At 47.7% G+C, this 27,704-nt stretch overlaps 1 protein-coding gene across 1 annotated transcript; it reads left to right on the forward strand.

Moving 5' to 3' along the window:
• Positions 1 to 196: 196 nt before the first annotated feature.
• Positions 197 to 27,704, forward strand: Spint2 (serine peptidase inhibitor, Kunitz type 2). Its single transcript, XM_004859037.3, has 7 exons — positions 197 to 701; positions 19,693 to 19,863; positions 22,207 to 22,266; positions 23,699 to 23,752; positions 24,988 to 25,149; positions 25,380 to 25,418; positions 27,101 to 27,704. The coding sequence occupies exons 1-7, from the start codon at positions 596 to 598 to the stop codon at positions 27,265 to 27,267; spliced, it is 759 nt and encodes a 252-aa protein (XP_004859094.1). The 5' UTR covers positions 197 to 595; the 3' UTR covers positions 27,268 to 27,704.

The following is a 27,704-nucleotide window of genomic DNA, read 5'->3' on the forward strand; positions in this document are numbered from 1 at the left end:
AAAGCAAAGTCACTCGGACCTCGTCGCCAAAGTCCCCTACAAGGTTCCAGGAACCTCACCTCACCACCGGCCAGAGTCTCCACCCGGCCGGGTTCTATTGGGGCGGAGCCAACACAATACCCGCCCTCTCCAGCCGGGAGGCGGGGCCAGGTGCGTCGAGGGCGGGGAAGGGGCCGTTCGGGTGCCCGCCCACTGCGCCTGCGCCCTGAACCCCCCCCCCCCCGCAGGTGCGCCCCGCCCCCTGCTTGACTGCCACCTTCTAGCTGCTTCCGAGCGTCCGCCATTGGCTCAGGCGTCCCCTGAGCGCTGGGAGGTGTGGGGGCTAGGCCTGGAGCGAGTCTGCGTGTCGCCGGGGATTGAGGGTTGCGTGAGGAGCGGCCTGAAGCCTCGCGCGGAGAAGGCAGTGTCTGCACCCCGAGGGTCGGAGAAGGGGTTTCCGGGGGCTTGGGCACCGCAGACCCTCTCGGGCGCCCGCACCTGAGCTCGCCAGGCTTCAGCACGCCTGCGCGGCCAGGGTCTTCCCGCACCTGATCGCGAGACCCCAAAGGCGGGCGGCTCCAGGCTTCCTGGCGGGTGCGAGCTGGTGGGGGCAGTCATGGCGCAGCTGTGTGGACAGTGGCGCGGCCGGGCGCTCCTCGCTCTGCTGGCGTCGTTGCTCTTCTCCGGGGCCGAGGCCACCGACGGAGATCGACGCATCCACGGTGAGGCCCCAGTGGGTGTCCAAGGAGGACTGGATGACGCAGGCCCGGAGGGGCAGGATGTGGGGGTGTCAAGTGAGATCTGAGCTGGAGAGTCGCAGGGAAGGGGGGGGGATTGGGGACGATCTGGTGATGGTCAGGGCCTGTAGGGATTGAGCCTTGCTTAAGCGAGATTTGGGGTCCTTGGGAATGGACGGCGGGCACAGGAGCAAGGGTTATCCTGTTTCCCTGCGGGAGAGAAGACAGGAGGTGTATTTACTGAGGACAAGTGGCGCTGGCCCTTGCTGTGGCAGGAGAGGGGCGAGGAACCTAACTGCGCACTCTTCCTGGCAGTGAAAAGTTCCTTGGCTAAGGAAAGCCAAGCGAGCCCAGGCCTCAGTGGGTGTGGTTTGGTGGCATTTTGGGCTCAGGAGCGAAGCCCCCTTTCTCACTTCCTAGAGTATTGGGCACCAGCCCTGGAAGAAACCTTTCTAATTTAGTTGATGTAAACCCCCGAGAAGAAGGGATTCCAGCGATGCTCAAAGGAAGGAAAAAAAAAAAAAGATGGAGAAATTTGCCAGGGCGCAAAGGCCAGCGCGCCTTGGTGTGAAAGTGTTGGCACCTAGCGTCTGGGGTTGGCTTCCTCAAGTGTTGTTACAACCTTACCTGCTTCAGACAAGCACCAGCAGGATTTGAAGAGAGCTTCCTTGAAAGAAAACTTCATTGATTCAGCAAACTTAGTGAGTCCCTGCTCAGCATCAGGGACTGTGCTGGCTCTGGTGATAAGGATTGATTCAGACAAGCCAGGTTCCTGCATTCTTAGAGCTTATATTCCGGTAGGAGTGGCAGTTAAGTGGACATTTAAACAAAGTGCACTTGCCACATAATTAAATGACTAAGAGATAAATGAACAGGGCAAAGTAAGGAAGGTGATGGGGGCTGCTTAGCTCAGATGGGCAGGAGACCTCTCTGGGGAGGGTGACATGAGGGCCCTAACATTTTTTTGGTACCGGGAATCAAACTCAGGACCTTGTGCTTGCGAGGCAGGTGGCAGCACCTCTGAGCTAAATCCTTGGCGGCCCTAACATGATGAAGAGGCTGCAGCCACACAGAGACCATGGGGTGGGGCTGGGAGGACTGACGACACCAGTATCCAGTTGGAGGTAATGGAGTATAAAGGCCTTGAGGCCAGAACAGGCTTGGTTGTGTGCCAGGAAGACAGATACCTCAGGGTTGGAGCAGAAAGTGAGGGAGGTGAGAAAAATGGGCAGGAGCCAGGTGGCCAAGGGCTTTTTAGGCGAGCATATTGGATGAAAATGAGAGAAAGCAGGAAGGATGTGCCAAGTCATCCCCTATGGTAACTTCTGGAAAATGGTTAATTGCCCGATGCCTGAGGCAGGGGGAAAAGAAAGATCTGTTTTGGATGCCAATGGCCAGTGGGGAGAGGCTCAGCTCTAGAGAACCCGGAACCAGGACTGCAGGTGTTGAACCAGGATTGGCAGCCCTTCTGTGCTTTTCCTGATGAAGTAATTTATGTTAGGCTGTTTTTCTAGTTGCCTGGCCTATGACTGTATCTGGTTACAGTTTACTCTGAGCTCAAATGTGTCCTTTAATCTTGGAAACAACCTGGTGTGGTAGTGACACCTCAGGCCTTGTTGAAGGTCAAACTATAGTAATTGACAAAGCCAGGCCTGACTGCATAGGCCTTCTCTGTCCACAGTGGCCCCTTGACTCTGCTGTGGCTCTCTGGACCTACTGACCTTTCAGAAATACTCCTGTTTGGCTGGGTGAACTACTGCCCTCCCTTATCTGAAGGGCTGTTTGTTTGAAAGCTTGAACAGCTTAATCTGAGGCAGGAAGCCCTTTTGATTTTGGTTCCCCTTCCCCCCATGGCTTTGCTTTTCTCATAAGGCAAGGTCATCTGCTAAGAGTGAGGTGTTTCTCCTGGCACAGGCAGCTGCACAGGTGCTGCCCAGTAGGTATGTGAAGAAGGGAGAAGGGAATGTGTACAAGGGAGGGATGGTAAAGAATAGTTGCTCATGGAATTGAATCTTTGTTAAGACCTGGGGGGGCTGAGGGTCAGTGGAAAAGTGGTAGGGCCAACTGGCTTTTGGAGTTGAGGTTCTGGAGGGAATGAACTAGGAAGATAGGATACAGTGGAGGTAATGAAACTGAGGATCTGAAAAGGGTGTTGTTACCGAGACAAGGTCTAGGTGTGACCATAAGAGGGAAGGTTGTGGGAGAGACAGGTTTACTGGGAGAGGAGACCAGGGGATCCCAAGAGTGGTGATAGAAGCAGCCTGAGAGGAGTGAATCCAGACAGAGATTATGGAGGAGAGAGAGCCAGGGACGCACAAAGCGGGCAGTGAGCAGTGGACTCTGAGGACCTGCAATCTGCAGCTGGGGGTTGGGAGGGTGGAAGGAGAATGGTCTGCAAGAAAGAGGTCCAGATTCTGGTTAGAGAAAAGTGACAACAGTGTTCATAGAAGAGACTGAAGAAAGGATATGTTTGAGAAGGTAGATCATGAGTTGTGGAGGGCTCAGGAATTGGGGGATGGAGGTGGGAACAGAACAGGGGATGAGGCTTACACTGGAGTTTGGAGCTGCTTTTCTGGGGTCAGCGTCTTTTGTTCTGAGACTGACAGTGGTGATGAGGCTCTCCGTGGTAGAGGGGAGTAGGAGAAGGTATAGTGGGTGCACACGGTGCTGGAGGGCCTGGGGAAGTGTCCTGGCCCCAGACGTGTAAAGTGGCGAAAGCTGACCCTCTGCTGGGTGTTTCCAGTGTTCATGGTCAATTCCAGGCTGCAGTGGAAACTGGTCCCTCCCAGGAGGCCTCACACAGCCTTTAGGTGACGTGTACAATAAGGCATTTTATATATTTTTAAAAATTGGTTTATGGCTTTGCCTGAAGAGTACAAGAGCTGGTGGAAGCTGACTGTTACCACATCATAACCATGGCCTAGAGCTGAGAGCCTCTTTTGGACAGGACACCTGCCACTCCTCCAAGTCAGTAATCATTCCCATTTTTATTTCCCTGCCTTAATCTGTAGGCCTTAGGGGTGTGGCCCCCTCCTTAAGAATATGCTCCATTTAAGGCCAGGGGTTTAGCTCAGTGGCACTGTGCCAGCCTCCCTAAGCCCAAGGAACTGAGTTCGATCCCCATATGAAAAGGAAAAAAAAAAAAGAATATGTTCCATTTAGTTGTAAAAGGAGGTGGGTAACACCCAAGAGCTCTTATAAGTTGTGCAGTGCAGTTAGCTTGTGGTTTAGCACTGTAAGAGAGGGAAAATACCCTTTATCAGGTGGGTGCAGGGATGTGTGATTTTTTTTTTTCTCTCCCTTTCCAGGAGACAAATCCTGATATTTGGAGGATTCTGAAACACATAATTTTGTTCAGCACAAGGGCAGATAGCTTATTTCTTGTTCGGAGTAGAACTTGGAAGTCCCTTCAGGAGCAGTCAGTGAAGTGTAGTTCCTGCTTTGATAACACCTCCACCACCCCATCCCCAATAACATTTTGCCAGCCCTTGGGCATCAGTGCTTGTGTCCTGTTTACTTGACTGGATCTTTGTTGAAAGTTGGGAATTTCCATTGCAGCCAAGCATGACCACATTCATTCCAGGGCCTCCACTGTACTTACCTTCCATTTCTTTTTTCTTTTTTTTTTTTTTTGTACTGTCGATCAAACTTGGGACCTTGAGATTGTGAGGCAGGCGCCAGAACCACTGAGCTAAATCCCTGGCCCAACAATCTTCAATTTCCATTAACCTCTTGGGTTAATTACTGCTTCCCATCCCCTTAATTACAAGGCAGACTTTCCAGCAAATTTCCAGTTAGCATGTTATGAGCTGTCACTCGGGTGGATAGTTGTGACCTAGGTCAAACATAAGATGCCAATTGAGACCTCAAGGGTTGCTGGAGTCAGTTGGAGATCAGCTGGGGCTTCTCCAAGGTGTATGTTAACATAACCCTTGTCCTTCATAGAAGAGGTGCTTGTCCTGCTTGCAGGCAAGGCAGTTTGAAATGGGTATTTATTGATTAACCAACAAAAGTAATTGAGCACCTACCATATGCCAGGCAGTGTCTCAGTAGAGCATGAACAAAGCAGACATGTCCTCTCCCTGGCCTCCCCCTGGGATGAGAGGAAGACAGTGACCTAAACAGAGGAACAGGCAAATGTATCTGGTGTTGTAGGGTGAGGGGAGGAAGGCTCAGTGGGCTTAGAAATAAAAACATGAGTTTTGGGGCCTTAAGTGGTAACAGTCCCTATGGGATGCTAAGGACCTTGCCTTTAGGTCCACCAAGGGAGAGAGTTCCCTCTATGAGAGACACTCCTTTGTTTTGCTTGGCACTTTGCATCTCAGCCTGGGATGGAGAAAGCAAATTCTTCTCTTTCACTCTCCCCCTTTCTCATTGTACCTGTGGTCCGAGTCACCTGTTGTGTTCAGGTAGTTGGCAAGGCAGCCAAGCCTCTATTTGCTGGTCACCGGGGAGGCCGAATAAGGGATGAATAAGGGATGAGTAATCTGTGAGTCATGAGGGACAGGGTGTCTCACTGAAGTGACTTCATTAACCCCAGAAGGGCTGGGCTGCTGGGCACAGGACTAACAAAGAGTCCAGAGATGACCCAGGATGCATTGGTGTGTGGATTACCGATTTGTTATGTGATCTTGATCACAAGTAAGGTAAGGTTTTACAGGTTGTTGCCAGGTATGGTGGCACACGCCTGTAATCCCAGCACTAGGCTGAGGGAGCAGGATCACCACAAGTTTGAAGCCAACCTGAACTACAAAGCAAGACCTTGTCTCAAAAAACAAACCCCCCAGAAACCTAAGTTGTTTCTGATGAGATCTTTTTGAGAACTTCCTATGAAGGAGTGCTTTAACTTGGGTGCTGAGGCCCAGTAACTTTGGAGTTTAAGTACTTTGAAGATTATCTGAAATACATTCTTCATTATTTGAAGCCATTTTTCTGCCTTTGTTTGGTTTTTTGAGACAGTGTCTTGTTATGTAGTCCAGGCTGGCCTTGAACTCACTATTTAGTCCCGGGTGGTCTCAAACTCACTAGCAATCCTCTTGCCTCAGCCTCCTGAGTGCTAGGATTATAGGCGTAAGCTAGGATTACCACTATGCCTAGCTTTTCTACCTCTAAAAAAAAATCTTGTCTGTCTATTGAGACAGAATCTCTTTATGTTGCCTTGGCTAATTCTTCAACTTCTGGGCTCAAGTAACCCTCCTACCTCAGCCTATGTGCACCAGTATGGCAGCCTGGAAGGAGTTTTAGAATTTAGATGTTGCTTCATAGTGTTTGAAGCCAGTATCACAGTTATTGCTCCTCCATCTCCGTATGCCGGGAACAGAACCCAGGGCCTCCTATGCTGGGCAAGCTCTCTAACACGAAGCTAGGTCACCTGCCTTCACAGTGATTCTTTTCTTTTTTCTTCTCTTTTTTTCTCTTCTTTACCCTTCCCTTCCCTTCCCACCCCTACCCCCACCCCCACCCCTTTTGCAACTGGGAATTGAACCCAGGGCCTTCACACTGAGCCACATCCCCAGCCATTTTAATTCTTTAATTTTGAGACAAGAGTCTCTCTAAGCCACTAAGTTGCCCGGGCTGAGCTTAATCTTGTGTCCTCTTGCCCCAGCCTCCCTGACTGTTTTGATTACAGGTCAGCGCCACCACATCCAGCCTCATAGTGACGCTGAGTTCTGGGTCCGTGACTTCAGAAGTCTCTTAATTTGAGGTCTTTAAATTTATATCCAATTATTTTGCTCCTGTATATCTTAGAGGCTGTTATTTAGAGTTTAGAATATGTTCTTGGAAAGATGAAAAAATACTAGATATTATAATAATAGTGTGTTATCTTTCAGAGGGTCATTCCATGTAAATAGATTAAATAGATATACAGTTTGTACTATTAAAGTTTTAGGGTACAATTAGAAAAAAACATGTCTAAAGAGGATCCTTAAGGGGCTGATAATAAAAAAAGGTTGAGAAAACTGTTCAGTGGTCCATCAGCTTTCATCAGTTCCAGAAAATGATCCTTGGTAGGCAAAGGAGTGAGAACCCCTGAATGTGAATTAACAGCAGTGGTTCTGTGGAATTTGTGGAGCCACATTATTTCCTTCCAAGTTATTCAGCAGCTGCCGGGTCTGGCTGTGGTCTTTGGTCACGGTAGAATTGATAGTCTTGTTTTAGTGATGAATGTGAATCGACAGTGAGTAGGCATGGTGGTTTGCGTTGTGCTGATAGTTTATGAAATGGAAACTTTCATATGTAAACATTTTATACCTAAAATGTCACAATTTTATATCTAAAACACCAAGATTTTATGGCCCTATAAATTAAGTTGGGTTTGTCATTGTAAATGTTCTTTGTTTGTAAACACCTAGGGGTTATTTAAAAGTTTCTGAGTTACTTGTTCCAATAAAGACACCTTCCAGACACCCTAACCTAGAGATAGGTACATAGTAACTTTCTCTAGGAGAAACAGAAGCACTCAAATATGTACAACATATCTAACCAAAACAGGTGAGTTTATAGATTCTCATAAAGTATGGGTGATTATAAAATATAAATCAACTTTGGGGGCCGGGGATTTAGCTCAGTGGTTTCGCCGCCTGCCTCGAAAGCGCAAGGACCTGAGTTCGATCCCTGGTACCAAAAAAAAAATACATACATATATGTGTGTGTGTGTGTGTGTGTGTGTGTGTGTGTATCAACTTTGGAATTTCATTTAGTAGAATTAAAACAGCCTTTTGGCAGGCTGAGACAGGAAGATCACTTTAGCCCAGGAGTTTGAGGTCAGCCTAGATAAACACAGCTGTCTCAGAAAAAAACCCAAAAACAGCCTTGAGTGCCTCCCTGGTACTCAGTACCTTTCATTCCACCAGGAAAAGACACTTGAAATCCGTTGGGTAGCCAAAGCACTGCTTTTCTTATTTTCCCCAGTTCCTCCCTTAGGCTTTCTGCCTCTAACCTCTTCTCTCCTCAGGGCATACAATAGTGTCTAGCGTAACTTATCAGTGTGATGGTTTCCTCACATACTTCCTCGGGTGAGGATAGGCACCGGTCCCTGGAGGCCTTGCAGATGATTGCCTAGCAGGAAAATTAGTGCTTGAGTCTAGCTGGAAAACTGAGTGCAGGGTAATGTTTGGGTCGGCTGGTTGGCCTCTTGCACTGCAGGTGGAGCTTTTGGCTTTCTGGATCCCCAGCATCCCCCTAGCAGTTACCATGTTTGCTTAATTCCCATTCATTTTTTCAATTCCCCACATTTTTGAGACAGAATCTCACTATGTAGTTCACAGTGGCTTGAACTTGTATGTAGCACAGGCTGGTCCCAAACTTGTGATCCTCCTGCCTCAGCCTCTGCAGTGCTGAGGTAGTACTGGGAATTGAACTCAGGGTTTCACACTGAGCTACATCTGAAGCCCTGTTTTTCTTTTGGTTTTGGATTTTTGTTTTGATACAGAGTCTTCTACGATGGCTGAGTTGCCCAGGCTGGGCTCAAATTTGCAATCCTTCTGCCTCAGCTTCTCAAGAATGCTGAGATTGAAGGCATGAACCACCTTACCTGGCTTATCTTATTTTCAAAGCCTCTAAATTCTGCATTTTTAAAGTATTTTCTTTTAGTGGTACTGGGGATTCAAGGGCAGTGTGGGTTATATAGTAAGAACCTGTCTCAAAAACAAAGCAAAGCAGGGAATTTAGCTCAGTGGTGCCATTGCCTGCCTCGAAAGCGCAAGGTCCTGAGTTCAATCCCCCATACCAAATAAATAAATAATTTTTTAAAAAAGCAAAGGAAAAAAAAAAAAACCTTTGGAGACTGGCCTCGAAATCACTAAATAGCCAATACTGGGGTCGAACTTTCGATCCTCTTGCCTCAACCTCCAGATTGCTGGGATGATAGGCATGTACCATCATTCCTGCTATGGGCATTTCCTACCTTACTGGTTTACAATCCCTTTCTATATTTAGTGTAATTATAATATTTTACCTTGTATAAATTTTGTTTTTCTATTCAAGTAAGTCTTGTAGCCAGATGTGGTGGCGTATACCTGTAATTCCAGTACTCTGGGAGGCTGACTCAAGAGGATTGCAAGTCAGTGCCTAGCAAGGGCAATTTAGCAAGACCCTGTCTCAAAATAAATAATAATTTAAAAGGAGCTCAATGTAAAGGCCCTGTGTTCTGTTTACTCCCGAGTACCCCAGCTGCTACTCCTGGAGGATAAAGTCTCACCCCTAGTGATCCCAGCTTTTACCCTGTATGGTTCCAGCTTACACTGCCGTGTATCAGAGCCTAACTACTGAGAACATCCTTTCATTCTGAAAGGGTTTTGCTCCAGACTGGACATCCTACTTAAATATAATGTAATAACTGTTTACTACTTTTCTGTTTGTTTTTGTTTTATTTTTTAGACAGGTCTCACTATGTGGCCAACGCTGGCCTCAAATTTTGAGATCCTTGTGCCTCAGCCTCTCCATTGCTGGGATTAACAGGTGTTTGTCACCACACCCAGCTGTGCTGTGCTGTGCTTTTTTTTTTTTTTTTTTTCATTTCTGCTGTATTTGCATCTATTGCGAATAAAAAAATTGAATGAACACCAGTTCCCTTCCCTTACACACTACATTCTATAATTACATCTCTGCATATCATGGATCACTTTTATTAAAAGCATCATTACTACAGTTGGCAGCAATTTAGATTTTATCTTACATGATAGCAGTTTTCAAAGAAAAAAAGGACATCACAACAAAGAAAAACAATACATTTACAAAGTCATGTCTGTAAACTTCAAGGCTAGTTTAGAGCTGAGGTAATGCTGTTTTGCTGTTTTAGCTTTGTGGCTAAAGTAACAAAGTCCTTTAATTATTTATTTATTTATTTATTTATTTTTGGTACCAGGGATTGAACTCGGGTCCTTGCACTTCTGAGGCAGGTGGCAGAACCACTGAGCTAAATCCCCGGCCCAAAAGTCCTTTAATTTAAAAAGAGTACCCAGGGGCTGGGGATTTAGCTCAGGTTCCACCACCTGCCTCGAAGGCGCAAGGATCCGAGTTTGACCCCTGGTACCAATAAATAAATAAATAAATAAATAAATAAATAAATAAATAAATAAATAAATAAATATTAAAAAAGGATACCTGATTCTCACTTCTCTCACTCTTTATTCTTCTATTTATTTTGTTTATACCAGTGCCTTACAGGACTACGAGACAATGGAACTGTAGTTCGGTCTGCCAAGAACCCTCCCAGGAGGTCCTTTCCTTTCCTTTTTTTTCTTTTGTGGTTATACCGGGAATTGAACCTAGGGCCTTCACACTTAGCTACATTCCCAGTCATTTTTTATTTTCTTTTATTTTGAGACAGGGTCTTGTTAAATTGTTCAGTTGCCCAGTTTGGTATTGAATTTATGGTCATTCTGCTTCAGCCACCCTCCCACGTGTTTAATGTTTAAAAAAGAAATCATAATATATGTCATGATTTTGCATTTCCCCCCCTTTTAGCCTTAGGCATTTTTCTTTTTCTTTTCTTTTCTTTTTTTTTCCTTTGGTACTGGGGATCAAACTCCTCAGGTCCTTGCCCTTTCGAGGCAGGCCAGGGGAACTACTGAGCTAAATCCCCGGCCTGGCCTTAGGCATTTTTTTATACCAGCACATACATTTTGCCTATTTTTTAACAGCTCCAGATATTCCCTTGTGTGAATATCTCGTTATTTAGCCAGTACAAACAAGATGTCTGAATAGTGAATTTTCAGCTATTGTGTCTATGAACACCAAACCTTTGTGAATGTAGTGTTGCCCCTATTTGTTTGTTTTGAGGTACTGGTGATTGAATCCAGGGACTGAACACTGAGCTACATCCTCAGCCCATTTTATTTTTTTAAACTGTGAGGTAGGGTTTCACTGAGTCACTAAGTCATCCTGTCTAGTTTGAACTTGCAGTCCTCCTGCCTCAGCCTCAGAGTACTGGGATTACAGGTGTGTGCCACCACATCCACCTTCTTTGTAATTCTTGGAACTCTTAAGAGTTTTTTTTGTTTTATTTATTTTTATCAGAAAGTAAACCTGAGGAGACCTGTAGTTTATCCTGTTTTTCTGTATAAAACATGCTTTTTAAAAATTAAAAATATATTAGCATATATTTGCAGTACATAATAAATATATCCATCATAAGTAATTGACATACATTTCTCACATCTTGATCCTTTTTACTTCCCCATGTATAAAACCTGATTTTCAGATGCCTGCGGATTATTCTAATGAGTAATCTCCCTCTGGTCGTCCCCCTAGAGCCTTACTTGGCCTTGATGAAGAGCAGTTGTCTGTGGCAGGGCGGGGTCCTGTGCAGGCTCTGTAGAGGACAGACCTGAGGAGTGTGGTTTCTTGTCATGGGAACAGCACCCTGTGAGGCTGTGTTACAGGTTCTGACCCCACATATGAAACTTGCCAGGTTCCAGGGTGGTGGTGGGAAAATCAGAACACAGTGTTTTTGTAGAAACCTTCTCTAAAGAAGGGATTGGCAAGGGCTGGGGATTTAGCTCAGTGGTTCCGGCGCCTGCTTGGAAAGTGCAAGGACCCGTGTTTGATCCCCCGTACCAAAAAAAAAAGAAAGAAGGGATTGGCAAACTGCATCTTATAATGCCCCCTGCACATGTCCTGAGAGTTAAGTTTTGTTTTGCAGTACCAGGGGTTGAACCTGAGGACTTCTCATTGACCTACATCCCCAGCCCTTTAAAAACTTTTTTATTTGGGGGCACTGTATTAGCTCTTGCATGTTGGCCTGCCCTCATACTGTAGGGTGTAGTTCTTTTCCTACTTTTACTTGGCCCAAACTCACTCTGCAGAGTCTGTTTCTTTTCCTAACTTTAATACAATTTTTGTAATGGTTTAAAAAACATTTTTTAAAAATTTTGTAGCCAGGCGTGGTGATGCACACCTGTAATCCCAGCACTCAGGAGGCTGAGCCAGGAGGATCACTGCAAGTTCAAGGCCAGCCTGAACTACACAGCGAGACCCTGTCTCAAAAAACAACAACACTGCTCAAGCGCAAGGACCTGAGTTCGATCCCCGGTACTCCCCACAAAAAACCCACAAAAAACAACAAAAATCCAAAGACTATTTCATGACATCTGAAAATAAATTTTATTTTTTGTAAATAAAGATTTATCAGAACATAGCCATGGCCATTCATTTACATAGTATGAGGTAGTTTTTATCCTGTGATGGCAGAGTAGTCACGACAGAGACCATGTGACCCACAGAACCTATAATAAAGGCACAAGTGTCCCAATGCCTGAATTTCAGTTCCCAGTTTCATAAAAGAACCTCAGACCCCAACGACAGGGTTAACATTTCAGTCAGCACAGCTTATGGGCTGGGGCGCCGCACTGCGCGTGCGCTGCTGCTCTCGCTCACCATGGGACTGCCTCAGTGTCACTGGTTTGACAGTTTACAAAAGTGAATAACAGGGAACTGGCCAAAAAGACAAAAGTGGAGCAAGAGGAAAAGTGATGACTGCGGAAGTGAGTTCCAGTAGGCATTAATGGAGCGGTGGAAGCAGCTAGCTGTGGGGACGTTGGTGCTGCTGGCGTTTCGGAGGTTGTGGACACTCGGCCAAGGAGCTTCCCGAAGGCTGCGCGGAAAAAAACCAGGAGGGCGCTTGCGACTTGTCAGGCCTTGAGGAAGTAACGCCGCGGAAACCTGTGCTGCTGTACAGCGACTCTCAGGGCAGTTTTGTGACACTGGAAGAACAAAAAATAGACCAAGATGAAACTTCCTATATATTCACAAAGTCCCTAGATTTCCACCCCCTAAAACATAAATATCCCCAGCTTCAGACTACAGTATAATGCGCCTCTTGAGAGCCATACTCTGTTTTCTTCGAGTGTGTACTTTAAATTCTGCCTGACAAATCTCTGAACGCCTCTTTTCAAAAACAAAAAAAAAAAGCAGAAAATGATGGCCGAAAAGTATGATGATGTCATAAGTTATGAGAGAAGCCTCTCATAAGCACTGTTCACTTGTCAAAGAGATTAAACACTTTAATTCTCAGTATTTCTAATGGTTTAACTTAAAGTACATTAAATACTTATCTTTATAACCAACAGGTTTTTAATTTTTAAAATTTAGTTACTTTTGGGGGGGGTTACCAGGGATCGAACTTGGGACCTTGCACTTTTGATGCAGACAGTGGCACCACTGAGCTAAATCCCCAGCCCTAGTCGCTTTTTTTTTGGTACTGGGGATCAAACTTGGGACCTTGTGCTTGCGAGGCAGGCGGTGGAACCACTGAGCTAAATCCCCAGCCCACTATTTGCTTATTTTTTGAGACAGGGTCTCGCTGTGTAGTTGAGGCTGGTCTTGAACTCACTGTGTAGCCCAGGCTGGCCTCCAACTCGTGGTGATCCTCCTGCCTCAGCCTGTCAAGTGCTAGGATTATAGGCATGGACCACAATGCCTGGCCTAGTCCTTTAAAATGTTAGAGAATTTAACATAGCCATCTTGTGGTACACACCTGTAATCTCAGCACGTGGGAGGCTGAGACAGGAGTATTGCTATGAATTTGAGGCCAGCATGAACTACATAGTGAGACCCTGGCTCCAAATGGACAAACAAAATAAAATGTTAGAGAATTTGATAAAGGTGAGAAGTGGATACACCAATGTTACTTTCTGTAATTTTCAGTATATTTGAAAATATTGTTTTCCTAAAATTACTTACTGTATTGCTAAATTTACTTTGCAAGAAAAATAGGCACAGCTACAGCTGTGCACTGAAGAATGGTTAGGTCCTATCTTTTTTTTTTAAGAGAGGGTCTCACTTTGTAGCCCAGGCTGGCCTCAAACTTGCCACAGTCTTCTTGCCTTAACCTCCCGAGTGCTAGGATTACAGGTGTGCTTGGTCCCATCTTCTTTTTTTTTTGGTACTGAGGATCGAACTCGGGTCCTTGTGCTTGCACAGCAGGCGTCGAAACCACTGAGCTAAATCCCTGGCCCTTGGTCCCATCTTCTTAAGCCTATAAAATTAGGTTGGTAGTGCCTGGGAGCCTAAAATTTCTGTAATGTCCTTATTAGAAGGAGACGGTAGATCCAGCTGGCTGCGCAGAGCAAAGTTGACTGAGCCACTGGCTGCTTGTAAACTTCTAGTGACCTCAGCACCAGAGAAACCTGTTTTCCATGATAGCATCTGCAAAGATAATTTTATAACAGCTAGTATTTTGAAATGCCTGCCAGGTTTTTGAAACTTAGGTTCGTATTCCAAGTAATGTATGATTTTTACCTTTCTGATGTTTTTCCAAAAGAATATTACTGTTTCCTAAAGACAAATTCTATTTTTGCTCATTGTATTATGAAAGAGTGCATTTAAACTTGGTTCCATAAAGCTTTTTTAGATTTTTTTAATTAATTTTTTTATTGGTACATTTTAGATATACATAATGATCACAGTCATTATGGGGAAGTTGCACCTGTACCTGATATATCTTGCTTCTTTTTTACCCATTCCCCTCCTCTCCCTTCAACCCCTCTTCCCCTTCTTATTTACAAAAGCTTTGTTTCCATTTTTTTCTTCTATTCTTTTTTTTTTTCTTTCCCTTTCTTCTTTTCCCCCTTCTCCCTCCTATTCCCCTTCCCATTTGAACATTTTCCTCCCATTTTCCAGTATTATAAGTTTTGGTCCTTATTTACACTTTTCAGTTTCTCACACTTATTTTTTCCTGTTTTTTTAATCTGCATTTTTTTAATCAACATAGTGAATTCAAGGCCAGTCTGAACTACATAGTGAGACCCTGTCTCAAAAAAAAAAAGGAAGGGCTGGGGATTTAGCTCAGTGGTTCCGCCGCCTGCCCTGAAAGTGCAAGGACCCGAGTTCCATCCCCGGTACCAAAAAAAGAAAAGAAAAAGAAAATCTGTCCAACCAAATTCTCCCAGCCTCAATCTGGAAGGATTGTAAGTTTGAGCCCAGTGTTGGCCACTTAGTAACTCTTGAGACTCTGTCTCAAAATAAAAAAGGACTGGGGATGTAGCTCAGTGGAAAGGCCCTGGGTTCAATCCCCCATAATCCCTCACACACACAGATTCCCTTAGCATCAGCCATTTCTTTTGGTATGTTGCTGTCAATGACCCTATCATTAAATGTGACTGGAAACAGGCCTTGCAGAGGCCTCTAAAGAAGGGAATTGGCGGTGGTAAGCCCTCAGATGATGATAAAGTCCTTGAGGAATGTTTTGACTTTTAGGGAACTCAATTCTGTGTTTTTCCCACTGCCTGTTGATGTTGTGGCTCTTCCTGTCAGTTTAACACTAGCTCCCTGAATAGATCAGTGTGAATTCATATCCTAACAGTCGATCCTTAAACAAAAAAATTAAGGAAGATGACAAATCATGAAAGCCATCCTTTTTTGGCAGTGCTGAGGATTGATGCCAGGGCTCTGTGCATGCTAGGCAAGTGCTCCAGTACTGAGCCATGTTAGGAGCCTTTTCTAGTGTTTGTTTGTTTATTTGTTGAGACAGGTCTTGCTATGTAGTTCAAGCTGGTCTTGAACTCACTATGTAGCCCAGGCTGGACTGAAACTCACAAGGATCCTCCTGCCTCAGCCTTCTGTAACAAAGGTGCCAGCCTGAGTGGTGCAGCACGCCTGTAATCCCAGCATGCTGAGAGACTGAGGCAGCAGAATTGCAGATGGGAGCCCAGCATGGCAACTAAGCAAGATACTGTCTCAAGAAAAAAAAAAAAAGGCCAGGCATGGTACACACCTGTAATCCCAGCACTAGGGAGGCTGAGGCAGGAGGATTACTGTGAGTGTGAGGCCCACCTGGACTATATAGCAAGACCCTGTTTCAAGAGATGCCCCCTCAAAAATGCCTTGTATGTAGCTCAGTGCAAAGGCCCTGGGTTTAATCCCTAGTACTGGGAAAGAAAGGAGGGAGGAGAAAAAAGAGAAGAAAAGACTTCTAGGGCTGGGGATATGGGGATATATAGCATAATGGTAGAGTGCTTGCCTAGCACTTTCAGGTCCAGGGTTCAATCCCAGCACCACAAAAAATAAAAGTAAGTTTCAGTCAGTCAGGGACACTTGGCCACCTTGGCAACAGGAGAGAAAATATCTCAGAGTGGTCCTGACTGTGGACTGGAAGGCTGTCCAGAGCTGTCCCCTGTGAGCCTCACCTCAGTGAACCTCCTTACTGTCACTCTAAGGGACCTGCTGCCTTTGAGCTCACTCTCCCAAATGGTTTGCTGGTGATTGATTTTCTCACTGCAAACTGATGGGCTGGGGCTCAGGTTTCCTCTCCTGTGTGCTTTGTTAGCTCTGCCAGCAGCTGTGCCTTCTCACAAGCACTGGAGGGTGAGCCTGTAAAATAAGGGCCGATTCTGGGCAGTGTGAGAGTCACTCACCTTCGCTAGAGAGAGCTTCTTTCTTACCCTCAGACTTCTGTCCCAGCATATACAGGGATCTGGCACCTTTGGTTCCAAAAAGCCACCAGATTCTGCCATTGTCATTCTCTTCTGGGCTGTCGAGTGGTTCCCTCCAACTGTAGTTAGGTTTGTTGGGCCTTCCTTTGGGTTTTTGGTCTTTGTTTTGAGATGTCATTCACATACTGTACACTTCCCCATTTAAGATGAACCCAGTTCCTCTTTTTTTTTTGTGGTTACCAGGGATCAAACTGCTTGCGAGGCAGGTGGCAGCACCACTGAGCTAAATCCCTGGCCCCCTCCTTTTTTATTATAAGTTGTATCAGAAACTGTTCAGGAAGCAGGAACACAAGTCAGAATGACCACCAGGGCTTTCAGCTTTGCAGGACATCAGGCTGGTGATGCCTCTGTAGCCAGTAGTGCTCCCTACCTGGATGTATGGGAGCAGACCGGTTCCTGTAAGTCCTCCTTTTTCGTTTTTTCTTTTCTAGTTCAGGCTGATCTTGAACTCACTATGTTATGTACCCCAGCCCTCAAACTCACGGCAATCTTCCTGCCTCAGCCTCCTGCATGTTGGGATTACAGGTTTGCAGCACCATGCCCAGCTGGTTTTTTTGTTTTTTGTTTTTGGTACCAGGGATTGAACTCGGGACCTTGCTCTTTCGAGGCAGGCGGTGGAACCACTGAGCTAAATTCCCGGCCACCAGCTGTTTGTTTGGGGGGCAGGGTCTTACTGTGTAGCTTGGGTTGACCTCCAACCTATGACCCCTGCTCAGCCTCCCCAGTGCTGGGCTTACTGGTGTGAACCACCACTGTAGATCCTTTTGATCTTCGGTTTGGAGGGGGGTGATACTTGTGCATACTTGACAAGCACTCTACCACCGAGCTACATCCCCAGCTTTGATCTTGTGTTGGTAGCAGTTGCCTCTGGAATTGGAGGGCTGTGTGGGTTGGCTAAATCATACCCCAGAGGACTCTGTTCTGCATGTCTTCCCTGGGCCTGATTGTGTCTTTTGTGACCTTTGGCACACAGAAGTACCTCTTGAAGGTTTACACCAGCTGGTTCTGGCTGATTTATGAGCAGAAGGTGCCCAATCCTACCGTGTTACCCAGGGTGGCCTTGAACTCATGGCCTCAAGTGATGTTCCTGCCTCGACCTCACTGATAGCTGGGACTATAGGTGGGTGACACTGTACCCAACCCCTATTTTTTTTTTAAATTCACAACCTGTGAGCTTGGTTGTAATCGTAGCTTCTTAGGAGGCTAAGGCAGGAGGATTTGAGTTGGAGGACAGCCCAGGGAATATAGTATAGTAAGACGTCTCAAAAAAACCCCAAAAAACCCCACTAATTTTAAGTATACAATCCAAGGAATTTTTATAGAATTGTGCAGCAATTATCACAGTCTAATTTTAGAACATTTCCATCATCCCCCAACGATTCTTGTGTTCCTTTGCTGACACTGTCTCTGCCCTCCAGTGCCCCTAGCATCCCACAACCACTAATCCACTTCCTGTCTCAGTTGACCTGCCTTTTCTGGACATGTATGACTTAACTCATATGAAACCTTCAGATAAGGAACTTTTAAACTGGTGATAATGGATGATTGCTTTCAGAACTTCCTGCTTCAGAATTCGCCTTTTCTGCTGTGTATAACTACACAGGGATTTACTGGCCTGGGCGGGAGCCTCTGGGGAGGGGCTGTTTGCTTGTTTTGCACAGTAGTGACCTTTTTCATCACTAGATTGGTGATTTGAGAAACATCTGGTTTCATACGTGTTTTGGGAGACGCAACAGACTATCCCCACTTGGTAAAGTAACCTAACTGGCATGAAAACAATTAGGAGTAATGGAAAACCTCTTAGCCAGCCACCCTGTGGCTCTGGGATACTTGGATTTGAGTTCTGCTTATTTAGCCCCCTGTGCAGGTTAGGATCCTTCCAGGCTGGGGTGGAAGGGCAGATGAGGGGTCCAGCGGTCAGGTTCCCTTCGGGGCTTTCAGTCACTGGAGTCCTCCAGGAGAAAGGCTCTTTTGGTGCAGGCCAGTCCGGAAGGGAGAGGCCAGCCTCTGGCCCTTTACATAGAAATGTATCCGCAGGAGTTTATAACATTGTTTCCCTTTGCTTAGAGCAGGCCAGATTTTGGGACTTCTTGAAATCCAGGTCCATCTCAGGTGCTCAGGTGGGAACCATCCAGAGTTCTTGAGCAGAGGTGTGAACGCCATTGCCTGTGGGGTGGGAAAAGTAAGAGTTAGGAAGCCTGTGTCTGGGGCTCTTGTGATTAGGGATTGAAGTGGGCTGCCAGGTGGGGAAGGGCAGAAAGGTGCATTTGTGAGGTGCTGACAGCACCCTTGCCCCCTGACTGCGCTCCTCTGACTCTGATGTCGCAGTGCTTAGCGCTCCCTGACCTGGTTGGATGGAGCAGCATCCAGAAGAGTCCTGGCTTCTGTTCGGGCCTTTGAAAGTCACTGTGTCTGTACTGGTTACATGAGTCTCTTCTGGGCCGCAGGGACAGAATTACTGTGCAGCTGAAACACAGTTGAGGGAGCAGGTTGGACTCTTTGCAGCTGGATGACGAGTTTCTCTCCTGTACAAGAAAGGAATCCCCAAGCAGACACAGGCTTTGGAAACAGCTCGCAGAGGATCTGTCAGCAGCTCATGTGTATTCTCAGCCACTTGTAAGATGGAGAGGGGGTTAGGCTTATTCTTGAGCCTGATGACATCGGTCACTGTGGTCTGCCCTCTTCCGGAACGTCTAAAGGGGAAGGTCTATACAGTATGTGAGCTTCCAAGATGTTCCCAGGCAGCTGAGAGTTTTTGCTCAATTCATGTAAAAATCCAGAAATGGTAAAGTGTAGCTTTATTCACGTTACCAGCCCTGAGCTTTGAACGCCAGCAACTATCAGCTCTCAGGCAGCCCTCCTTGCGGCACAGAACCAGCGGCCACCCATAGGTGTGGGGAACTCTGGCCACCAGAGATGGCAGCTCCCAGCAATCTCCCTTACTCTCCATCCTTCTGTGGCTGCCCTTGGTGTTACCAGCTCTGAGTGTACCGGCTCTGCATGATCTACTCAAGATAGAAGTCACAGCTGGGCAAAGATATGTCATCTGAAAGAGGCTTTATTAGGACTTACGCCACAGCATAAAGGGGAACGGCACACACACTGAACCCACTAAGGGTACGGGGACATTGATTATATAGGAAAAATGGTGGACTTGGGTGTGGTGGTGTTCATGGGCAGCCAGGGCCCATGTGGACCTAATTGAGGAGCGCTGCAAAGGGGCAGAATTATCCAGAGAGGCGACAGGGCAGGATCATCTGGGATAAGTCTGTGTCTGAAGTCAGCTACACCCAAGGCATTTGTCTCCCAAGGCAGCCGTGGGACAACTGAGCCACTACAAGGCCTTTGGGGCAGCCACAGAAGAAAAATACCCTTGGGGTGTGCTGGGTCCTTCTGTCCTGTCTCAGAACTGGCTGGACTTAGGATTCTGTTTGTCTTCTTAGAGATTTGGAAGACCGTGGTCCTCCTCCCACAGGTAGGTGGGTGACCTTGGATGTCAAGGTTGCCCCACTGAGCTAGCCGGGTTCTGCTTTGTGTTTCAGACTTTTGCGGAGCTTCACAGGTAGTGGGGAGATGCCGGGCCTCCATTCCCAGATGGTGGTACAATGTCACTGGTGGGTCCTGCCAGCTCTTTGTGTATGGAGGCTGTGACGGAAATGACAATAATTACCAGAGCAAGGAGGAGTGTCTTGAGAAATGTGCCGGTGTCACAGGTAAGACCGTGGTAGTTTGGGAAATTTTCCTGTTTGGGGGGAGTTGTTGATTACAGGCAGCCACCTTCTGTGTGCAGTTTCTTCACAGCGGAACCTGGGAGCTATTGATTAGAGTTATTGATTATAGAGTTATTGATTAGAGGGAAATTTTCCTGTTTGGGGCAGTTAATGATTAGAGGTGCCCGCCTTCTGTACTTAGGTTCTTCACAGCGGAACCTGAGAGGTTTCAAAAAGCAGAAGAAACAGGCTCAGTGTTAGGTGTCTGCGGCCACACCATGGTTTCACAGCACCTCCCCTCTTCCCAGAGAAGGAGGCCAGCCCCTCTTTCTCCACTTTTGCATGCAAGGCCCCCTGATCCCATTCCACAGGCTTTCCTTTCCACAAGCTGCCTGTTTGGTCTCTGGGCATTCTGGGCTATTTTTACCTCTGGGACAAATGAGCTCACACACAAGCCAGATTACAAGTCAAGTCAACACTGGAACATGTGTCCTGGGATCCATCTTTCTTCTGGCCTTCGCTTACTTACACAGGACTCTGGAATCAAGATAATGTTGACTCTGACAGCCTGACAATTTAAATCAAAACCAGAAGCTCCCGGCTGGGGATTTAGCTCAGTGGTTCCAGCGCCTGCCTTGCAAGCACAAGGTCCCGAGTTCGATCACCGGTACCAAAAAACAAAACCAAACCAGAAGCTCCCACCAGCCCTCCTGGTCTCCGAGCCCAGCATGAAGGACTCCTGAGAGAGAGCTAACGGTGGGGAGGCCTAATCCTTCCCTGATGTCCAGAGGCCCGAGGGTGGGGCTGTCCAAAGCCTCTTGTAAGATTTTCAGTGGCATTGACCAGACAGTAGTATGTGACTTCATGCAGCTCTCCTGCATGAAGGTGACTCCTAAATGGGGCTTCTGTTTTCTCCCCAGCCACTGTCACCACATAAGCCTGCCCCCTTTTGGGGTGCAGTTTCTCTGCTCACTCACTGGCTACACGGTACTCTGTCTTCCTTGGCTTTAAGCTAAGCTTATTTGAGTTGTATGTACACAGGCAACAACAACAGTGGCTTTGGTGTGACCCAGGCCTAAAGCAGTGCAGGCACACAGCTCAGCAGAGACAGCAATGCTAGGAGCAGTTTGCTTTTGTCTCAGCAGCGCCTGTAGAGCTGAGGGACAGGCAAGGATTTTAGATCAGACAGGGCAGGCTCTCACTTTCAGGGGTAGCTGTCAAGATGGCAACTGAGGAAAATAGCATTTGTTGTATTTTTCCATCATCAGTTATAACTCAGTGTAGGGGAAGAGTCGGGAGATATTTTTTGCCCCCTCTGAAGTATTGAGTACATGAACATAAGATGGGGTGTTGCTATGGGAGATGGGTTGCATTTTGCTGGAAGAAAGCAGATTTTTGGTCTCCCCAGAGGTGGTACAGATCCTGGCCTCAGCCCTGAGGGCCCAGAAAGCTTATTTGTGGACATCTGGCTGTGTCTCTTGAGACTTTCTCACAGGAGCTCATGATGAGACTTGGAAGCGGCCGACCAGCTGGTCCCCAGAGTCCTGTGCCAGTGTGTTCTCTCCTGGGCAGGAAACTCCGGGGGAGGCCGAAAGAGGAAGAGGGTGCCATTTATTAATTTGTAATGAGAACTAGAGCCACCCCAGGGACCAGACACTCACATCGGGGCCTGGCATGGGTCCACGTAGGCAGGCCCCATCCACATTGCTGGAAGACTGCTGATGAAGAGCTGTGGAACCGGGGCAGCTGGTTTGTGAGGTAACTGTCGGATGGTATCAGGTTAGGCCAGCCTGGGCCGCTGGGACCCTCCCAGACCAGCCAGCCTCTCCACACACTACCTTAACATCACATAAAACTAACTGCTATGGGCTGGGGATTTAGCTCAGTACCACCATGCCTGCCTCGAAAGTGCAAGGTCCTGAGCTCGATCCGCAGTACCAAAACAACAAACAAAAGCTGACTGTTGGATCCACTTAAGTGTTCAGTTTAATGGTATTAAGTTCATCAACACTGTTTCACACCCATTTTAGTTCTTTAAGTAGATACAGTTAAACAGATTATTTGGCCCTGGATGCCCTTTTGTCATTTTAGAGGCACTTCACATGAACTTGGATTGCCTGCCAGTTGACCTTCAGGTTAACCCTGAGAGACATTCTGGATTCCTCATTTCCAAGTGGAGCAGGCTTGTGAGGTGCAGCATGTGTGCCGAAGGCTATGTACAGAGATGGGAGCTGCATGGGAGGAACAGGGCCCGCTACACCTGCTCAGCTACTCAGACACAGTCGTCTCTCTTCAGCAGCCCTGGAGGTGCTTTTCTCACTGTCCTGTTCATTTGTCCCCTTGCAGAGAATACCATTGATCGCCTGAGCACGAGGAGGAGTGGAGCAGAGTCCTCTGTCCCAAGTGGTAGGTTCTTTAAGACCACTGGAAGGAGGGCTCCCCAGATGGTAACGGAAAGGACATCTGTAATCTGGGCGTTGTGAAGGGTTTCTACTTGGTTCTGCTGGCTGGGGATGGCAGACCAAGGACTGCCTGGATAGCCAGCTCCTCGCTTCAGCATCCTGCTATCCAGGAGTCCCCTTGTCCACCTGCCAAGAAGGCTGGGGCTTCTGCAGTACCTTGAAGCTGCCTGGCTTCCTGGAGGATGAGGTCACTGTGCCTGTGGCTCAGACCTCTGCCTGCTGTGCTCTCTCCATTTCCCTGCTACACTTCCTTACCTGTTCTACCTCCTTTCTTCCTTGTTGCATTGCTGTCTCCCTCCCTCTGCTGAAAGTCTTCTGTCTTCTGCCGCTCTGTCGCTGCAGTTCTTGATCTCGAGCTTTGTGTTAGCTTGCTTTGTAGTGCTGACAGCAGCCGCCCCACTCCTCCTTTATGTTTAAAGGACTCTGCAGCAGGAGCTTGGGTGAGTGGCCCCACACAGCAAGTTGCACATGCACCCGAGAGGGCCACCCCAGGCAGTGGTTTCTGCACAGAGGGAGGGATGATGGGTTCCACCCCAGCCCCTCCAAGGGTGAGCCTGCCCAGACAGCCAGTCACACACGCTGGTTGCAGTCTGGGCCCCAGGCCTCGGACTCTGCTGGCAGGGCCCAGCTAAAGTGAGCATTTTATTTTTTATTATTTTATTTTATTTTGGTACTGGGGATTGAACTCAGGACCTTGGATTTGCAAAGCAGACCCCTAGGAATCACTGAGCTAAATCCCCAGCCCTAAAGTGAGCATTTTAGTTCTGGGGCTGGCTTCCAGAATGCCAGTTAGGCTAGAGTCTCTTTGCACTTGTGCAAGGCCAGTAGTCCCATGAGTATCATGGCATTGCTCTGCCTGGGCCCACGCTTTATTCCCCTGCTGGCCTCTCCAAGGTCATCCAGAGCCTTGGAGCCCTGGCCTGGTGACTCTGGTTTTCATCCTGTTTCAGAAGAAAATTTCTCCATGAGAGTGAAATTTCTGGCTGTGTCAGAAAATGTCAACAAGCCTTTCTTCCTTACTTTCATGGTGGCGTGTGCCTCTTTTTCAGCTTGCAGAAGGACTGCACGTTCAAGGCCAGCCTGGGCAACTTAGACCCTGTTAATAAATTAAATAAATAAATTTATCTTCTTGATCCCACCAGAAACAGTGCTGGGATTAGTTTCCATAGTAAGCTGAGGTGGCAGGAGGGCCTACCTCACTGAGGGAATGGTTCAGTGTGTAAGTGCTCTAGAGCCCATTAGGACTGGGAGGCAATGTGGTCCACACCTTTCCCTAAAGGTGACATTCCCTCACTGGGCCATTGTAGACTCAGCCCCTGCTAGGCCACATGTCCTGTGTCCATCCTGGCTTCCCTAATACATGTTTTGTGTTTCAGGTTCCAGAAGGCAGGATTCTGATGGCCTCTCTGATGATATCTTCAACTATGAAGGTATAACTTTTTAAAAAAAATTATGAATGAGCCAGCCATGGTGGCACAAACCTGTGATCCCAGCACTTGGGAGGTTGAGGCAGGAGGGTCACTGAAAGTTTGAGGCCAGCCTGGGCTACATAGTGAGTTCAAGATCAGCCTGAATTGCAGACTGAGACCCTCTCTCCAAAAAACTAAAAAAGACAAAAAGTTATGAATGAGTCTGGCATGGTGGCACATGTCTGTAATCCCAGCACCTTGGGAAGCTGAGTCAGGAGAGTCTCATGTTTGAGCCCAACCTGGGTAACTTAGCAATTTAATGAGACTTTGTCTCAAAATGTTAAAAATAAATAAAGAGCAGGGGATATCACTCAGAGTAAAGATCCTAGGTTCAGTCTCCAGTAGTGGGGGGGAAATTTTATGCATGGGGCAATATGATTTCTTAATTTTTTTTTTTTTTTTTGGTACCAGGGATCGAACTCGGGTCCTTATGCTTGCACAGCAGGTGGTGAACCCACTGAGCTAAATTCCCGGCCTGCAAAATACGATTTCTTCCTGGGGATTGAGACATACCTATGGGTTTCTGCTAAGGGAACTGCAGAGCTTCTGGGCCTTTCCCAAGCAGAAGCACTCGGGTTAGGGTCAGAGACGTCAGGCCTTAGTGGATGTCCCAGGTTGGCAGGAAGCAGGATGTGCCAGCAGAAGAGGTTTGCTTCAGAGGCAGCAAAATGTGGAGTTCTAAAATTTAACTACTGCGCCTCTCACCAGCTATGTGGCCAGGGGCAAGTTAACTGTCCCTTCACCTCAGTTCCCATGTGGGAAGTGAGGGTCAGAGGATAGGCCTCCTGGAGGCTGAGTCTACATGGAGAGTGTCTGGTGTACTATAATCTCCAGACGAACAGTCTTGGCACCTGAGCCAGGTGTGGTGGTGCACGCCTGTAATCTCAGCACTCAGGAGGCTGAGGCAGGAGGATTGCTGCCAGTTTGAAGCCAGCCTGAGCTACATAGTGAGTTCCAGGACAGCCTGGACTACATAGCAAGACCTGTCTCAAAAAGCCAAAAAAAAAAAAGGTATTTGAAAAGGTAAGGCAGAGGATCAGCTGGGCCAGCTGGCCCTGTCTGAAACTCCCATGGTTCTATGCCAGCGACACCATGTTTTCCCTTACCTGAAGCTGTGTCAGCTCTGGAACATTCCAGCATGGCTCCTCTCCTGGGCCCTGCTCATCTGTGCTCCTCGGGGGCTCTTGCTCTTGCAGAATACTGCGCTCCCAAGGCAGTCACTGGGCCTTGCCGCGCAGCCTTCCCACGTTGGTACTTTGATGCCGAGAAGAATGCCTGTGATGTCTTCACTTATGGGGGCTGCCGCGGCAATAAAAACAGCTATCGTTCCAAGGAGGCATGCATGCAGCGCTGCTTTGGTGAGTGCCAACTCCAGAATCAAAGACGTTGTCATGCACGATCCTCCCTCAGGCTCTAGTCCCATTCCCTGTCCCTGACACAAGGGCCCTGGAAATGCCAGCCTCTGTGCCCCTGGAAGAGCTGGAAGCCTCTCAGGAGACCTCCCTGTGGAGGCCCAGCCGGCTGCTCAGTGGGCTGGGGAGGGCTGTGAGCTGACCCCACCCTCCCTGCCTTGTGTCTTCTCTTCCAGGCCAGCAGATGTATCCTGCCCTGCCCTCTGGCGCTAAAGGTAAGTGGCCTCCTGTCCAGTCCTCCCCATCTCCTGCCTGCTGCCTTCTGTCCTTGACTAAGCTCTGCCCTGCCCGGCTGTGATTTCTGCAGGCTCATGTTTTAGCCACGTTATCCTACACTGTAAATGTCTTTGTGGTGGAAAGCTTGTCTCTACATGAGAATGGGAGGCAGCTTGGCACACTTGGTGGACATTTGTCCCACCACACTCCATACACAAACACAGCCGGCCGTGAGTCAGTCATCCCTGAGGCCATCTCCTCCCAGGAAGCCAGGGAGTGGCTGGGGGACAGGTTTCCTCTGTGAGCTGACCTGAGTTTGGAGGAAACTCTGCTGTCATGGGATGTAAAGAGTTGGTCAGGGTGACAGGAAGGAGTGCCGCTTGGGCACTATTGTCCCAAGCAGTCTGGCCTGACCAGGGAGTGCAGTGTCCTACTCTTGTCTGAGTCTGAGTTGTGAATATGGTGATGACACAGAGGACCTGCCACACTGGTTTAGCCTCTTTCTGACCTGTTTCCCTGAGGAGGAGCCTCCACCTGGCCTGCAGGTCAACCTCCCCCTGGAAACTGGAACCCAGTTTCCCAGGTGTGGGGCGGGGTGGACAGGGTCTCAAGCTCTGTAGCCAGTGGAGGAGGGGAGTCAGGTGGCTGCCACAGGAAGAACCCCGCCTGGGAACTAACCCGTGGGACCACAGCGGGCAGTCACCATTACCTTTACGTGGCAGCTAATTAAGAGCACAAGGGTACCTCTCAGCACTGCTTCAGACACACCCTAGCTCCCCTGATTGCATTCAGCAGGCAGCCATCCCGACCGGAGGGGCTGTGTGTGTGTGTGTGTGTGTGTGTGTGTGTGTGTGTGTGTGTGTGTGTGTCCCTTACTGGAGATGGAACCCAGGGTCTTCACACTGAGCTACATCCTTGGCCCTTTTTAAAATTTAAAATTTTATTTTTAAAGTGGAAAAGAATTTATTTAACTTTTGCTGTATCAAACAACAAAAGCAGCCCTTTTTTGTCATCAGTCATGAAAAGGACATCACATAGCCAGGTGTGGTGGCGCACGCCTGTAATCCCAGCACTCAGGAGGCTGAGGCAGGAGGATCACTGCCAGTTCGTGGCCAACTTGTGCTACATAGTGAACTCAAGGCCAGCTTGTATTACAAAGTGAGACTCTCCCTCAAAAAAACCATAAATAAATAATGACATTATTTTTTATTTTGAGACAGGAGCTTACATAAGTTGCCCAGGTTAGGCTTGAACTAGCAATCCTCCTGCCTTGGCCTCCCAGAGTCCTGGGATTACAGCTGTACACCAGCACACCTGGCTGAGGTTGAGTCTTTTTCTGTTGCTGGTCAGGGGAGGTGTGTGGAAACGTTATACTGCAAAGGGTTTGTGTCCACACATACCAAGGGTGACCAGTGTTGCATCCTGTGGAACTCCCATATAGGTAGCCCTAAAAGGTGGCAAGGGTTCTTTTCAAAAAGAAGGAACACAGGAGCGACTCTGATGGCATGACACTCCTTTTTCAGAGGGTCTCCTCCCTGATCTCCCTGGCAGGCCATATCTCCCCAGCTGCAGTTCTCCAGACCTTTCCAGGTTGGGGAGGGGACAAACTCGGGGAGCCACTCTACTGCCCCACTCAGGTCGGGGCCCTCCTCGCCTCACTCGGCTCCCCTCTCGTCCCCAGTGATGGTGCTGGTGGGACTGTCGGTGATGGCCCTGATTGTCCTCATGGCCACCTCTGTGGTCTGCCTGATCCGAGCGGTGCGAAAGAGGCAGGAGCGCGACCTCCATGCTGTCTGGACCTCTGGGGACGACAAGGAACAGCTGGTGAAGAACACATATGCCCTGTGAAGGCCTTGTCACCAGGAGAACTAGAGGAGGGAGGGGTGGGAGGATGTGTGTGTGTTTTTTTAAATAGAGTGATTGTATCTGTGAGATCATTAGGGCTTCAGTCTGTCTGTACTGTACTTGGGTGTGAGGAGCTGCTTCAGGTCCGGGACTGCTTAGGGAACCCTCAGAGGAAGGCGCTGCCGGCAGCCCAGTGTTTCCTCCTGGCTTTCCATCCTCTAGTGATGGTGTTCTCAGCTCATGTCAACCCCACTGCCTGCTTTCTTACCCATCACAAAGTAATGCTGTTGTAATAGGTTCCTGTTCGTTGTTGTTGTTGTTGTTGTTGTTGTTGTTTTTTAAGTAGAAACACGAGGTTTTTTGTTTTTTAAATTAGTGTTCTAAAAGGAAGAAAATAAAATGTACAAGTTTAATAAAAGGGATTTCCCTTTTAAAACTAA

This window comes from Heterocephalus glaber, unplaced genomic scaffold (assembly GCF_053883595.1).
Source record: "Heterocephalus glaber isolate CG9 unplaced genomic scaffold, H.glaber_assembly_v1.0 deba00001561, whole genome shotgun sequence".
Lineage (NCBI taxonomy): Eukaryota > Metazoa > Chordata > Mammalia > Rodentia > Bathyergidae > Heterocephalus > Heterocephalus glaber.

Excerpts from the sequence above, each read along its gene's own strand:
- Spint2 (XM_004859037.3), top strand. The coding sequence starts at position 596 with ATGGCGCAGCTGTGTGGACAGTGGCGCGGCCGGGCGCTCCTCGCTCTG. Across the intron at positions 22,267-23,698 it reads AGAGTCCTCTGTCCCAAGTG|GTTCCAGAAGGCAGGATTCT; the intron begins GTAGGTTCTTTA and ends TTTGTGTTTCAG. Across the intron at positions 25,150-25,379 it reads ATGCATGCAGCGCTGCTTTG|GCCAGCAGATGTATCCTGCC; the intron begins GTGAGTGCCAAC and ends CTTCTCTTCCAG.